We start from the raw sequence: 17,007 nt of genomic DNA on the forward strand, positions 1-17,007 counted from the left end.
ACAGAGCAAGTAGACAGATACATACAATTTTGAATACCATGTCAATGTCATTGGGTCAATATCTGGTAGCATGACTCTTAAGAGTAGAATATTTGTATACACTCTTTGTTTCCATGCAAATGTCCACTTCTCTACCATGATGTAGTAAAAATAACCCAGGTCTTTTTTGATTTACCTGTGAATGATTATTTTATACAAATGTATACTTTAAAAATATTTATCCTATTTATTTATGCATCTATGTGTTCATTCATGTATGCATGGATATGTCTACTTGCTCTGTGTGTGTGTGTGTGTGTGTGTGTGTGTGTGTGTGTGTGTGTGTGTGTGTGTATGGAGCACAGAAGTAGATACTGAATCATTTGGAGCTGTAGTCTTGGAATTTGTATGTTGTGCACTATGGTTTCTTGGATCCATTGTCTGAATCTATGAGAAATCATAAGATCCTTACCACTGGTCATTTAGCTGACCTCATACATTTACATATTTTTATTTAATCTATTTGCTTCTTTGTGGCAAAACTGCATTGCAAGGCCTGAAGTCAATGACTTTGGTTCCTCTTTACTGACCTGCTCATCATTTTTGACTTTTGCTTCCTTCACATAAATGCATGATCAAGTTGTCAGTAACCATGAGGTATTTCATTGGGATTTCATTAAATGTAAAGATAGGACTCATTATGAATTGACATTGTGCCAACATTTGAACTCTTACCCTGGAATGTGGAAAATAGTGCCCTGTGTTGTTGCATGGTCTATCTACATATACTGATCTATACACTGATATACAGATTGTATAGTTAATGAGAAAGAAACGGATGCTCTACTGCTGACATCAGGAACAAACATGAACACTCTCGTTCCTTCCCTTTCAGCATTAGAGAGAATATAATAGGGCAATACGGCTAGAAAAGGAAGGAAAAGTAAGGTCTCTACATGCTGAAGCAGGCTTACAAATATATAAGTGATGTCATTTGGTCATGATTTACAATTATTTTTAAACACTGTTATTTTTGCCATATTAATTATGATGAGAAGTTTTGCAATTTTGTTTTTAAAGAAATTATGTGAAATCTTCCTAATATTCATAGGGTTCCATTTTCTTGGTAGTATGTTGTTGCTAAGTAAACTTTTGCCTGCTTGTCAATTTTGACAAAATCTATTATAACATCCTTGCCTGAAATTGCCAGACATGGGAAGAGTCCAGAACTTCTTCATATCTTTCCGATCTTCCTTGGACCAATACATCCCTGAGGCTTAACCCTATTAGGAAGAAAATAAACAGAAACCCACAGAAGCCAGAAGAGATCATCAGATGCATGGAAACTAGAGTTAACAAATGACTGAGAGGCACCATGTGGGTCTGGGAATTGAACCCAGGACCTCTGGAAGAGTGGCCAGTTGTCTCAACTGCTGAGCCGTCTCTCCAGTCCCTTGTTATATTTTTAGTCATATCAGAATACAAACCTTCTCTGCATAACCCAAGTGTTGCATTCAGTTTCATTCTTCATCTCAAACATTATTTAGAAAATTGTGTCATTCATGGCAACATGGCACTGCAGGGTGCCTTTTGTTAGTTGTAAGACACTCAAACATATATTGGACATGTGTCACCAACAAACCATGCTAAGTTGAAAATGTAATTAAGTAAGTTGTATTTAGTGTGTACCTACAAGCCATCCTAGCTGATTGGCACAGTGTGCTATACTTCAGAATAGTAGTTATGTGTCCTGGATACTTCAGGCAGGGTTGGAGATGTCTAGCATCACAAGAGAGACTCTTCCTGCATGCTGACTGTCCAGGGTGACCCCAATTTCAATGGCTCAAGTTTGATTCTTACTCAGCATGTGTCTCTATGTATGTTACAAAGTCAAAAAACTAAGCTAAATCATTGAATGCTAGAAACCCCATCTTTCACTCTGTCAAAGTGCATATAAAATCTAAGGAAATAATTTGTAATTAACACATGCCACCTGACATATGAGAACCAAAATTCTCTTGCCTTTATTTGTATGTGAAATATTGATTATTCTAATAAACCTGACCCTGGAGAATCACAGGAAAAAGAGGAATGACATGAATAATTTTGGAGGATGAATAATTTCTAGTAAAGGGAATAAATGCAAGAGCATCCACTGTGTGAGAGAGGGACAGTTACAGTTAAGTGCAAATTACTTCTGGAGCGAAGAGGGGGATATAATTAAGTCATGTTTAAACACTAATCCCAACATTGGCTTGCATAAAGGTGATACATCACCTTGAAAACAACTGGTGTGTTTTCAGAAACTTTATTAATCATGAACTGGGAATAACTTTTGCTTTCTTTGGGCGATTATGTTAGAAAGTAGGTCAGGTATCATAATGTTAATAAGCTAGGTTTCTGGTGAAGGATCAGCTACCCTAAGCTTTAAGAACTCATTACTGAAGCCTGATGCGGAATGGAGCTTAGAAACCTTTCATTGTCTATTCAAAATTATCAGAGCTGATCCCACCTATTCCTTAAGCCGTATTTTGAATAACATGGTAGCATATTATTGTCCAAATTTTGCACTCAGTCAATAGAGAAGAAGAATTCATGTCTGCAATATTTTTATTGATCCCTCAAATTATTTGCATATATACATATAATTCATTTTATGTTTTCAAAAGATTGACATCACAGGGAAAGTTTTTCAAAATACTATGCCCAAAATCTTTTCATAAACCAGTAAGTATACATTCCGTAGAGGATTAGATCTCCTGCAACTTCAGTTATAGATGGTTATACATCTCTGTGTGGGCTTTGAGATTTTAAATCAGAACTACTTAAGAGTTCGTGTCAAAGAAAAACCATGAAAATGGTACTCAATATTATTAGAACTAAGAGTAATATAAATTAAGGGTCACTGGTTCTTTGACACTCACGATATGAGCAGGAATAAAAATGGTTACAATATCTAATGTTGTTTAGGTGTTGGGGAAAAAAATTCAGGTCTTCTGCCAGAGAAGCCTGTGCTTCAAATCAGGAGTCATTTCACTATACTCAGAACCTAATTTTTAAGCACTGCTAGCAAAAAAAACATAGTTTTCCATGTTATTATTGTTTGATGAAAATTACAAGAAAATAAGAAAATACAACTGAAGTAATTCTATCACAGATTCTTACTGATATCATTGTCATTGACAATAGTAACTATATCATCTTTTATGACAATAGCATTGGTAGGTGCTTTTCCCCCAACACCTAAACAACATTAGATATTGTAACCATTTTTATTCCTGCTCATCTCGTGAGTGTCAAAGTACTAGTGACCGCTAATTTATATTACTCTTAGTTCTAATAATATTGAGTACCATATTCATGGTTTTTCTTTGACACAAACTCTTAAGTAGTTCTGATTTAAAATCGCACTAGGTACCTCTGGCTGGCTGACTAGGAATTCATTATGTGGCTAGCATGACCTTGACCAGAGATATATCTGCCACTGCCTCTTAAATGCTGGGATTTATAGTGTCTGTATGTGTGTATGTGTGCGTGTAGAATTTGCACTTCCTTTTTATTAACATGCTTCTTTATTCTATTGCCTTCTTTCTAAGTGATATTTTTACCAGCCCACTTCTGAGACCATATTATACATTATTGATATATGTATGAAAAGTCTTTACCCTTAAGCTTCGGATAGAGTTTCCATTCCTTCAACATAGATTTGGTCAGCAAACATTTTTAATTTTGATGAAGTCCAATGAATTGATAATTTCTCTTCCGGATAATGACTTAGAAGACTTTGGAAGAAGTTCAAGCCTCTGAATTTTGTTTTCCTGTTCTTCTCAAAGTTTTATCACATGTATTTTATATTTAAGTTGATGACCCCTTTTTAAATTTTTATGTAAGGTGTTAAGTTATAGCTAAAATTCCTTACTTTCCTATAGCTACCCATTACTCTCAGGCCTGCCCTCTCTTTGAATTTTTTTCATTATTATATTGTTATTCATATCCTTGTCAAAAAGTAATTGATTGTAATAACTAGAGCTACACCGAGAGCCCCATCTGGTCCATTGATTTGTACGTGTTCTGTTGTTTGGAAGACTCATAAATTAGTGTTTGGTCCACAGCAAGGCACCGTGGTAAAGAAATAGAACAGGAAAGACATGAAACCTAGAAGGAAGTCTGAGTCTCTAGAAGATATTCCCTACAACAGTGCAATACTCTGTTTATATTTTAGAAAGATATTTATATAAAATATAAATTTGTTCAGAATAGTATTAAATAATAACAGATCTGAAAGAAACAGTGTCTTCCATGAGTTTCGATTTTTGATTCATGAGCACAGTTTTCTCCATTACTTAAGTCTCGGACTCCTCTCACCAGTGGCTACCAGTTCCAGCATACAAAAACCTATCTGTATTTAAGAGATGTATACATAATAATTTTACCTTGACAGATTATATGTGGCATTCACTATTTCATGTTCATTTAGAGGCTTTACGAGCTAAAATTAATTTTAGATATCTGCCTTATATGTTATTTTTGTCAACATATAGCATTACTATGTTATGCTGTACATTCTAGATTTTCTAGAGTAGATAATTATAATATCTAAATATCTGGACATTTGTCATTCCTTACAGTGTGTATGTACTGAATAGTTTCTAGAATTCTTCAGTAAGATCAATTGATCCTTGAAATTTCGGAAAAGTTTATTATTAATATCATTTTCTTACTAGTCACAAATCACTCAAAATATCATGTATGCTATTCTAGTAATTGGCTTATTTATATATTTATAGAATCTATCTATCATAATTTTGATAGCCATAATTTCTTGAAGATCTGTTTTAGTTCCACAGGTGACTTCTGTTTCTTCTCTTTTTCCCTCATATGAGTTTTTAAATACATAATATCAATTAATTAAATAATGAAAACATGAACGTTTAACAGAAAACCTGCTAATCTTTTTACAAGCATGTAAAAGCAAGATGTCAAAGTTGAGGTGATTAAATTATGAACAACTACAGAGTTGTATGAATCATAAATATTACTTCAAGCCCTTTACAACTGGATCTAACATGTAGTTTACACTGAAAGTTTTGTTTTGTTTTGTTTTTTACTCCTTTATAATTGAGCTCACCTTTAAAGTTTTTCTTCCTAGCACTTACTCCACTCTATTAAAATACAAGAAATCCTCTAGGTCCTGCATATGGATCAGACGGCATAATTTCTTCGATTTGTTACTGAGTATATTAACAAATGAAGTATGAGCCAATAAAGAAATCATTCCCACAACTTAGGTGACTTGGGAAGTGACAGAGGTAGTGTCTATGACAGTGGAGCAGATGAGAAACAATTCCCACTTAAACTCTTTCCAGGGGTTACACACTGCCTCTCATTTAAAAATAAAATTTTGTGATTGTCAGGTGTCTTCTTTTATAGTAATTTTTTCTAATACTAAATTATTTTTTCTGTGTTTATTCTAGCATGGCCTTTGATGGCACCATTTCCTGAGGGTTCTACTTTTTGTAGTAAAAGCTAAATATTAGAAGATTGATATCGTTGAGTATACATGCCTTTAGTACCCTTTAGCAAATTCTGAATGAGTTGGTCAGGTATTTTTAAAAGCTTTGATAGTACCTCATATCCATCACCTCAATCCTCTATAACTCACTATTTCTCCAACTGTTTGTTTTTTACTTTTAATTTTTCCTTAACCATCCAAGAGATACTAAAGTAATTTAGTTATGATCATACTATCACAATGATCTTTGTAATTCTTGATTATCTAGAAAATTCGAACATCCTGAGAATTCCAACAGGTTATGTGCATTTATTTGGTCTAGTGTTCCTTATGCCTCAAAAGGAGTATGAGGTAGCAGTATAAAAATGGAAAAGGATAAACCCAGATGGTAGGAATTACAGGGTCGCCTGCACAGATGCGAAGGTGAGGCAGATGATTATGAATTTATGGGGTTAGCCTTGAACATTCACTTGGAGAGTAGGTTATAGCTAGATGTAAATCAAAGGAGACAAACAGTAATAAAGTGAAGCAATGCCCAGAAATGGATGCTTTTAAAGCCACTTAAACACTCTAAGCAGAAGAGTGGTACCATCAAGTATTGGTTTTAGAGATAATATTCTGACAGTATATGATGTAGATACCTTTAGAAATTGAGGGTCATGGGAAGACACTTGAGTATTCCATTAAAGAGACATCTGTGTTAAGTACTTTCATTGAAAACAAAGTTAATTTATATCGGGAGGAGAACCTTAGAGATCTGAGAATTACTTAACTGTGGGAAATGTCTGGGTTTCATGAGTGGATTGGTAGCAATTTCATTGTATATCCTTAGTTAAAGAAGGACAGGGGAGCTTTAAAGTTCAAAACTTCATGTATTTACTTAAAACTTGACAAGTATCTGATCTTTTAGAGAAGTTATCACCCAAGAGATTGCCACAGAGAACTCAGGCTTGAGAAAGATATTTTTATAGGTTTTATGATGTTGAGAACCTTGGCACTATGCATATATATATTATATTTATACATACAACTATAATATATGTACAATATATAATTTATATTTTATAGGTTTTATGATGACTATATGATTACACATATATAATATATTTAACATGCAAGTATAACATATACAACATATAATTTAATATATAAAATATTATATTCATATAATGGTAATAAAAATTTACTCTGTGATATTAGCATAGAAAGTGTAAATGACAGGAATAGTGTAAATTATCCCAAATACCAGCAGTAGTTCAAGGGAGAATACTTGCAAAAGTGATAGAAAGAGAAGGAGAAAAACAACACAAAACAAAACAAACCTCAAAAAACGAGTCCTGCTTATCATCAGATGCAAAGGTAGCTCTTGTCTCAAAGTAGTTGGCATTGCTGACTGTGAACACAGTATATAGCATCAGGATTCAGAAATCTCAGGTGAATTTAATAATGATGTAGGAAATTGGGAATCACTAAATGTTAGTTCTACAAATGTGTAGAAACTACATTTGTGATTTTACATATTTAGTGAAGTCAATCCTGTTTCCTGTTGTAGCTACGTTGGCTCACACCTGCCTTGGGCATTCCTATTTTCAAGTTATAAATGAGATTTGATATTTACTCACATAAACTTTTATTATTATGTTATGTTTTCTGTATAATGTAGAGCATATCAAAACTACTCTCCTCAGCGTGAAAAGTTGATCTTTGTGCTTGCATATTCTCCAAATATCCTCCTTTAATGTATTTTTAAATCAAATGCATTCTCACAGTCTGTCTTAGAGTTTCAATTACTGTGATAAAACATCACCATAAACAACTAGTGGAGGAAAGGATTTATTTCAGCTTTCAACCCTCAGATCAGACTCTTATCACTGAGGGATGTCAGGGGAAAAGCTCAAGGCAGGGTAGAGGTATACGCTGATGTAGAAGCCAGGAGACATGTGGTTTGTTGACTGCTCTTTATGGCTTGCTCAAACTGTTTACACAACTCAGGACCACTGCCCATGGGTGACACTACCTCCCTGTGTGCTGGGCCAACCAATATCAATTTTTAATCCAGAAAATATCCAACAAACTTGCCTATAGGTAATCTGATGGAGGCATTTTCTTGACTGAAGATTTATTTCCCGTATTAATTTAGCTTGTCCCAAGTAGACAGAAAACTAATGAGTGCACTATCCATACAAAAAATATTGTTTTATGAGTAAATATTTTCTCAATTTCAGTAGCTAATATAAAATAATTTTATATCTTCTTTTAGTAGCATAGACACATAGCTGACTTTTCAAGAGTAAGTTTTCTGTACAATTTTAATAAAGTAGAATGTATATACTTTTTCCTGAACAATTGCTGTCTTGAAGTAAGAAACAATATGATAGTAAGAAATGTTTTACTTTCATTCATTAGATAGAAATTTTATGTATATCAGAAAGAGCTCAAGCTCAATTACACAGATATCACAGTAATTCAGTGATCTTTTGATCACTTAGAGACAGTCCTCATCAATCAGAGAAAGAGAGAACATGGTCAATCAGAGACATTTCAAAGACATTTACAAGTAGACAGATGAAGACATTACCCACACTGAGTCCAAATTTGACCAATCTTTTGTTTTAATAACAAACAAGAATTGGGGTGGGAATTTAGCACAGTGGTATAGCATGTGCCTAACAGCAGATTTTACCCAGTGTATATGTGTGTGTTTAAATTACAAATACATTTTGCGTATCACTTTTCCTTCTATGGAAATAATAAAATATGAGATAATTTAAAAAGTCAGATAATGGAACATTATAAAAGAGACGTCTGCTTCTATATAGGAACAAGGAAATGGTACAGGGTTTGTGCTTGCCAAAACAGCAGCAGGATAAGACAGTCTAAAGTGTCTTCAGACATTCAACAGCTACCACAGGACATTCAATGTGGCAGAAGAAAGATCTAAAAAGCACTAGTCTGTCTCCAAATGGTAAAAAGTAACAACAAAATGTATATAATTCCAAATGATATGACAATAGCCATAAACCTGTACATTTCACAGTTTTACACCATAAGCCACAGAAACACAGTTTATTAATTCAAACACATTTATCTGATTTGCGATGAGAATTTGTCCATAAGTAAGAAATATCCCGCCGATGCTACATAGAAAGAACCTAGGGCACTTTTACGAAGATTCTTGTGCAGTGAATTCTTTTTCTGAATATTGCTGTGTCTTCTACATTCTTTTATTAGTTTTTCTTTGGCCAGTGTACTAGAAAGAATGGCTCCTGGTGTTTTGATAGTAAAATCATTCACATTCTCATTTAGATAAAACTGCCTCAGGATAACTCAAACACTTGTCAAATAAGCTTTCTGCATTATCCTCAGGAGTGATACTTGCTTGAATGCTGGTGGATGGGTTGCAAAGGTTTATTCTCGAGTACTTTCATCCTCTGGATACTAGCTAACATATTTTTTCAGAAGTTTCATTTCTGCATTAATATTTAAGTAGAAGTTAATCATAAATTGTTTGAAAATAATTCTAAATCATATTTGTTGCCACACTGTATTCATACTCTCATTCCATTTAGGCTAAAATAACGTGTCTATACAAATGTCCATATATACATACATGCATAGGTATGAAACAACAATTAATAAAAAAGAGCAAGAAGAACTGGAAGGAGGGTTTTGGAGGAGAAAAGTGAAGGGAAATAGTACAATTACATTACATTTTTTAAAGTTTTTTTTACAAGTGTCCTAAACAAATATTCTATAAGTCGTAACCTAGTGATTGTAGCATGATGCTTAATTCTGAAACATATTCGCTGTTATTTTTAGCTTTATGGCCAATAACATAACTATTTAGAGCTAACTGTACAACTTCCCCAATCCTGAAAATGGTAGAAAAGTATCTTAAACAATAGAAGTAATATTCAGGAGAACATCTTTTATATAGTTTGAAACTTAATACAACTTCACCTTTAATTTCTGCAACTTACTGCAATAATTAATTCCAATTATTATATTTTTTACTTTTTACATTTCAAGATTAAGTAACTTTTATAAAAAATTAAAATGATGAATTCTAGCTTTTGTTTCAGGCAATAGGTCTCTAATTAAACTCTATTGTATAATAGTAGCATTCCTAAATTCTATACTGAGAAACAAAGGTGAAAGAAATAGTTTCACTGACTGAATACATTCTTCAAGGAGAAAAGGAGTATAACATTAAAATATTTTGATTAATTGCTTTAAGGCTATGGCTAGATTTGTAGAAAATAAACTTAAAAAAACTTATAAATTAAGTTATTATACTTAAAACATTGCAGTGAACATATCATTGTAGAGTTTTATTACATGATACAATGTATCTAAGACTTTGAGTTATGCTTTTGTTTGTATCACCTCTTTGAGAGTTATGTTTTGATCATGTTCAATCTCCTCCCCCCAACTCCTCCCAAATCATTCCCTTTCCTTCCCCATCCTTTGTCACTGTTGTAGTTCTTAAATACTTCCAGACCAATTTGTGATGCGCGAGTATTCTAGGATATGTGGCTCTCCCCCGGAGAAGTGTAGTTAGCAAGGATTCTGGATTGTGGTCCTCCCCAGGAGAGGTGCACTTACCAAGGGCTGTCTCTGAGCGAAAACTGTCTCTTCCTCTTCCAACAGTTAACAGTTGCCAATTGCTCCATGGCTGGGGTGGGATTCTATGCCACGCCCCCTCCTTGCTGGGTTTTGCTCTAGCTTGCACTACATTTTGTGTATGCCATGACAACTGCTACAGGTCACACGTGCAGCTCCCTGCCGTGCACGAAAGATATTTCCTTGTAGTCATCTACCACTTTAGGATCTAATACTCTTCTGCACTGTTTTCCAAAAGGATCCTTGAGGGAGGAAGAGGGAAGTGGGGAAGTACATTTTCCCTTTTGGTCTGAACACTCCAAAATTTTTCATTCTTTGCACCGTGGCTAGTTGTATTTGTGTTAAATATCATATACTCCAAATAAAAGCCTTTCAGAGAAGGGTTGGAGGAGCTTTGGTATGGTGGTACATTACTATGTGTTCTTCATCAAATCCCTCCTTTCGGAGCTTGCAAATCTTGTTGAAGACAGGCAAAAATCGCTAAGAGCCAGAGGACATAGAGGACACCAGGAGAACTTGCTTCTCTGGATCAACGCAGCAGGGACATGAGCTCATGGAGACCGAAGGAGCAAGCCCAGGGTGTACATGGCCTATACCCGGCTCTCTGTATATTTTAGATGTAGCTACGCGGTCAGAGCAAGTGTCTGAGTCTTTGCCTACTCTTGGGACTCTTTTTGTCCTGTTGGGTTGCCATGTCTAAATTCAATATAATTGTTTTGCTTCGTCTTAGAATGTTTTATTTTTGCCACGTTTGTTTGCTATCTTTTAAAAACCTGTTCTTTTCTAATGAGAGGCAAAAAGGGGAGACCCAGAGGAGAGTGAAGGGGAGGGTAAGGGAGGGGAGGGGAAGTGGGAAGAAACTGGAAGGAATAGAGGGAGTAAAAACTATAAACAGATTTATTGTTCGAGAAAAGATTATATTTTAAATTAAAAAGTGGAATAAAGAGATTTAGGGGGGAAAAAGAATCGTTTAAAGGTAGGTTTTCTTCCTTCTCTACCTGAGTTTGCAATTTTTCCAGGTACCTCTAGTGGGCGCTGTGACTTCGAGTTTGACCTTTGTACCTGGGAGCAAGATCAGGATGAGGACATTGACTGGAACCTGAAAGCTAGCAACATCCCTGCTACAAGCACAGAGCCAGCAGTGGACCACACCCTGGGGAATTCCTCTGGCCATTACATCATTCTCAAAAGCTTTTTCCCACAGCAACCAATGAAAGCAGGCAGAATATCAAGCCCTGTTATAAGCAAGAGAAGCAAAGACTGCAAGGTATGAAGGGCAAATTCGGGGATCTTATAAAGAACTACTGCTAAAAGGTCACATACAGAAAACAGGATGCCTGGGAGTGGAGCAGTTGAGCATTCAGACTCAGCAGCATGACGTATTTGAGAGGGAGAATGAATGGGAATGGTTATTAGAACTATTGGAGAAATTCTCTTATAAATATACTATACATGCCTTAGAATTTTGGACATGCCTGGAAAATGCTGTGGATATATATAAAGAAGTGGGGTTGGGGATTTAGCTCAGCGGTAGAGCGCTTGACTAGCAAGCGCAAGGCCCTGGGTTTGGTCCTCAGCTCCGGACAAAAAAAAAAAAAAAAAAAAAAAAAAAAAAAAAAAAAAAAAGTGAAATACCACTGGTCCCCTTTAGTGCTTGTAGAAACTATGAGAATTTCATGAAAAATGAATAAGTAATAATAATATATAAATAATATATCCAAGACTTTGAGGTAGTTAAAGATAGCTAGGAGATAAAGTCTTTTTCAGAGTGGAAAAGAATAAACGTGGTCCTTAAAACAAGAAAGAAAAATTACAGGCAAGAGAAAAAAAATGGCTTCATCCTTAGCAAATGGAGATTTGAGTGAATGCCTAAGGATTTTTAGCTACTGGACTCAACATGACTCATTTAAGTCACTGTCTATAAAGTGAGCTATCAGCGGCAAGTCCCCTGTTTCCTTGCTTACAAGGAACTGACAAATGTGTCACTTGTTTGTACTGAATTAAGTAACCTAAAATTTTGTAACAACACTCATATGCCGACCTGGGTGTTCATATCAGATTACATGAAAGTTGCATAATATAAACTCTTTTTTTATCTTAATTTTATCTTAATCTTGAATATTTCTTATTTACATTTTGATTGTTATTCCCCTTCCTGGTTTCTGGGCTAACATCCCCCTAACCCCTCCCCCTCCACTTCTATGTGGGCTTCCCCTCCCCATCCTTCCCCCATTACCACCCTCCCCCCAACAATGATATAAACTCTTATGACCTTCAGAATCACTCTATTTGCTGTTCCTATGTGCACAGCACCGGTAGCTGTAGCCCAAGGAGACAGTCTATGGATCAACTTCCAGCAGGTGGTCATCCTCACCATCAGTCTTAATTCTTGGCAAAGGGTTCCTCATTGAAGGAGATTTTCTCTCTCCTCCTGAACCGGCTTCACGATCAGACTCACCCGGTGCAATCTCTTCCCTCGGCCACCGGCCACCGTAGGGTTTTACAAGAGTAATTGCAAGCGTCTTAGAGACAGAGAACTTGACCAGCACTTTCCAAGGGAGTGAAAAGTCACACAGCAGAATTACACTTTGGGTTTCTACGGATCTGAATTTTAACAAAGCATCTGTTTATGTGGTTTTGCTCTTACAAAGAACTGTCACTTCAAAGTTAAAAGCCAGACGCAGCAGATTTTGTATATGTTTAGTCTGTGTCTATAAATTTAGCTCTATCTGTCCCTAGAAAAATCTCAAAATTGCAAGTTAGCTTGAGTCTATGCATCTAATTAAATAGAAAAGCACAGAATACGTAAACTCACAGTTTGGCTTCCAAGATTGTCTATTTTTGGTATTTTCTATGAAACCCTTAAAAGTTTTATGTTACAGTAACAAAATTCTCACCCATCTCAACATCCCCTTGGTCACAACACTGCAGTTGCTCCTATCTAAAGCACCAGTGTGAGGCTATTAAGGGATACCTGGAAGTGTCAAAATTTTGAAACAAATAGCTTATTTTATTAATATTTACTACATAGATTAAATACAAACAAGCAAGAAAAGTTCATACTGAGAATTGCCTGATCTCTAGAACGGCAAGTATCTGTATGAAGTAAGCAGAAAGACCACAACGTTTGGTAAAAATTATCTGTGTTCATTCACCTTGTGGACTATTTAACCAGAGAAAATTAAATTGTTTTCTTTCTTCATTGATGAAAGATAGGTAACAGGGAGAATACAGGAATTGATGAAAAAGTACATCTCTAAATAATTTTAAATTTTATTTAAAAAATCTTTAGAAGTCTAAGTATTTTGTGGTTGTTGATAATTCCTTCTTGCTGCCTTGGGGACAGTTTATGTTTTTATCAGGTAAGGATGTTTGTTTACATATTACCATATTACAATGCATACCTACGGGCAGGACTCAAAAATACCTTAAGATAGAGATATAAAATATGTGCATCATAGCTTTTATATAAATGAAACCAATGAAATGCAGAGCATTGTGGAAATGCAAATGCCCGTGGCTCCTTGTTATCCACACAGCCGTGGGCCACAAAGCTGGCCCTAAGTTCCTAGTATCTATCTGTTGATGCCTTATGATGTTGACCCTGTCCTCTACATTCATAATTAAAATAAGTGATGCTAGGTTGGGTTTAGTGTCCCATGAAAAACACTGTATAATTCATGTTGGAAAATTTAATCCGTGGAAGGCGATTTCATACAGAAAAACACTTCATCAGCTGGGAAATTCGAATAGTCACATGGTATGTCTCTCCTCTTAGTCCAGGCTTTTGTAGTAAACCACTACACACGTTAATTAATCATATCTTTCGTTCTTTAAGTGCATTCATCCCACTTCTCTAGAGCATTGTACGCAAAATCGTTGGTGTTTCAATAGTGTATTCTTCTTGCATAAAGAGTGCCTTCTATAATCATTTTCTCTCAGGAACCTGGCAAAATAAAAGCTTTCTAAAGCTCTGAATCACTCTTGTTTACAGCCCATTTTCTTCTTTTTCCCAGAATTTTCCTTGACTATCCACTGTGTAACAATGCCTGGCGAACTAGTAAACTCTGTCTCTGACCTATTATAATATGAGTCCCTTGAAATTGATTTATTAATTTTAGAAGCTCCAGGCTCTGCTCCCCGGTGCTTCTTTCTAACACCCCAAGTAAAATCTGGTAATTGCAACTCTGCAGGATTTGCTATATGGAGAAAGGTAGACCTTATGGAACTAAAAATGAGCTTCAAGTATAAGAACGTGGTGGACTAGCAAAGTACTCCTCTGTAATTTAACATAAAAACACCCATGTGAGCCATAATAAGGCCACGCTTATGGTGTCATCAGTCCATTGACAAAGGGAACCCTGATGATCTAATCACTTCATGAAGTTTCTGTCTCTGCACTTTGGCCTTGGAAGTTAATTGCCAACACAGGAATTTTAGAGAAAGTATCAAAACTATAACCTTGAGAAATCATGCTTTAGAAATAGAAAATAAACTCTTTTCGTTTTTCCACTGAATTTCTATTCAATCTATGCTGTACAATCTTCTCTGCATATAATTCAAGGCTATCTATCCTACCTTCATTCAGTGCTAACCTGTGCAAGAATCAATAGAGTGCACATTAATTTGCCTTCCAAATCTGTTAATAAAGAAGAGGATATTAAAATATTTTTGAAGTGGAAATAGTTATACTCATCATATATAATTTCCTGTTCTCGTTACAGATCATTTTTAATTATCACATGTATGGCAGTGCTATTGGGGCCCTCCTCTTGCTCCAGGTGACGGTCACAGACCACACAAAGGTACTCCTGAATCTCACTAAAGAACAAGGCAATTTCTGGCAGAGAAAAGAATTACCATTGTCTAGCGATGAAGACTTCCGACTCAAATTTGAAGGCAGAGTTGGGGAGGGCTTCCGTGGTAGCATTGCACTTGATGACATTGTACTTACAAAGAACTGTCTGCCATCTCACCACTCCACAAGGGAAGAACCAATTTTTCCCTTTCCAACAGGTATGTGTTCAGTTGTGTTTGCTTTGTGCTTTAATAGGGAGGAGGGGAGAAGATAAGGGAATGGGTGGAAATGAAATAAATTTCTAATAATTCATTGCTTCCTACTGAAAAATGTTTTAAAACTAAAATGGGTCATGCAAGCCTTTACTTACAAAAATGTCTCCCAAAGTTCCTATGAGCTCTGTTCTATTTACCAGTACCTGAATTCTCGATTTTGACAGTTGTGTCTTAGATAGGCCAAGTAAAGGAAGACTCTCCAAAGGAATCTGATTTAGAGTAAGATTCAGTTTTAAGCAAATATGCATGTGTATTTTAACAAAATGTAAAGAAAATCAAGAGCAGAGGTATTCTGCTTTAATTAAACATTATTCTGGTTATGTGATTGATGCATTTTCCAGATATAAGGAAGTTACTTTCTAGTAAAATTGTCAGTAAGTTGAAAACCGTGCAAATAAATCGTGTGTTTTAAGTCACTTAAACTGCCGAACACCACACCTTAACCACAGGGGACACTGCGGTGAACCAGGTGGTTCTCCTTGTGCTTCATAGCTCCTGCTTCTAGCACCAGTCCAGTACCATAGCAGGCATGGCTACTCCAAATGATGTGAAATGTTTGGAATGGTTTCTAACGATTCTTGAACCATCACAAATCATGAGCAGCCTGTATTGACATTTCTGTGTGTGTGTGTGTGTGTGTGTGTGTGTGTGTGTGTGTGTGTGTGTGTGTGTGTGTGTATTTGGATAGCTGGATGTATATTTTCAAATAATTTGTGATTTAAAACATTTTATCATGAAATATCTTGTAAAATCTTGAAGATATTTTTGGAAATCATTGAGCTAGCAATTTACTATATAATGTGCACAGTGACGATGTTGTAAGATGTGAGCACCATGAATTTGCATACTGGTGATATGACATAAAAACAAAGTATATAGTTTTCAGTAGACAGTATTATATGCACTTCACTGGCAATAGTCCTAGAATAACACAAAAGAATACACAGGAGAAATAATAGAATACACAGAAGAAAATGCAAACATACCAAGACTATATTGAGGGGTAAGCCTCCTTAGATGGGCTATTTGTAATGATTTTTGGATTCCTCAGTTAATCTCCTTCTTGAACAAAGTATAGTCTTCCTTCATAACTAGAATACAGGAATGGTGTCTATGCTGATTTTATCCAAGTCTGGCCTATAAAAAAGTGAGTTCTTGAACTCAGTGCAATATAGCCTCAAAATATTGTAGTGGAAAGAGATAATTCATTTTTATTGATCCATTTTAGTATTTAATCAACAGCTACTTAATGAAATTCATGATAAATAAATAAATTCTACTGGAGGATATTGAGACCTTTAAACTCATAAAATATTTTAAAAGTCACTTAAACATTTAGAGGTAAACAATTTGGGGGATTTAGCTCAGTGGTAGAGCGCTTGCCTAGCAAGCGCAAGGCCCTGGGTTCAGTCCCCAGCTCCGAAAAAAAGAAAAAAAAATAGAGGTAAACAATTATTACAAAATAATACTAATTTTATAATAATCACAAAGTTAATGTCAACTATTAATAATGTTATACTGTTCGTTTTTATAGTATTTAATGCATTTTACGATTCGTGATTGATGAGGTTGCTCAGATGATAGATCAGTGGCTGTGAGAAACTGAGTTCGATCTCTAGAAGAAGTGGTGGTGTGCATTTTAGTCCCATGGCCAGTGATTCGAATGCTGAGGTAAATAGATGCATCCACCGGTGACTTTACCAAGCAGGTGTGAGGCCGAGGAACAAGGTTCACAACCATCTTATCTCAAGTTCCTGGATGATCTGACACATATTCTTGGCTTCTGAACATCCATGTACACATGTGATTTTTCGGATAAT

At 35.5% G+C, this 17,007-nt stretch overlaps 1 protein-coding gene across 1 annotated transcript in view; it reads left to right on the forward strand.

Annotated features, from left to right (window-relative positions):
• Malrd1 (MAM and LDL receptor class A domain containing 1) overlaps positions 1-17,007 on the forward strand; it is a 724,504-nt gene that overhangs the window by 356,372 nt on the left and 351,125 nt on the right. The window contains 2 exon segments of the mRNA NM_001287618.3: positions 11,134-11,381; positions 14,839-15,130. Coding sequence (NP_001274547.3) covers positions 11,134-11,381; positions 14,839-15,130 — 540 coding nt within the window.

The sequence above is a fragment of the Rattus norvegicus genome, chromosome 17 (assembly GCF_021556685.1).
Source record: "Rattus norvegicus strain SHRSP/BbbUtx chromosome 17, alternate assembly SHRSP_T2T, whole genome shotgun sequence".
Taxonomy (NCBI): Eukaryota; Metazoa; Chordata; class Mammalia; order Rodentia; family Muridae; genus Rattus; species Rattus norvegicus.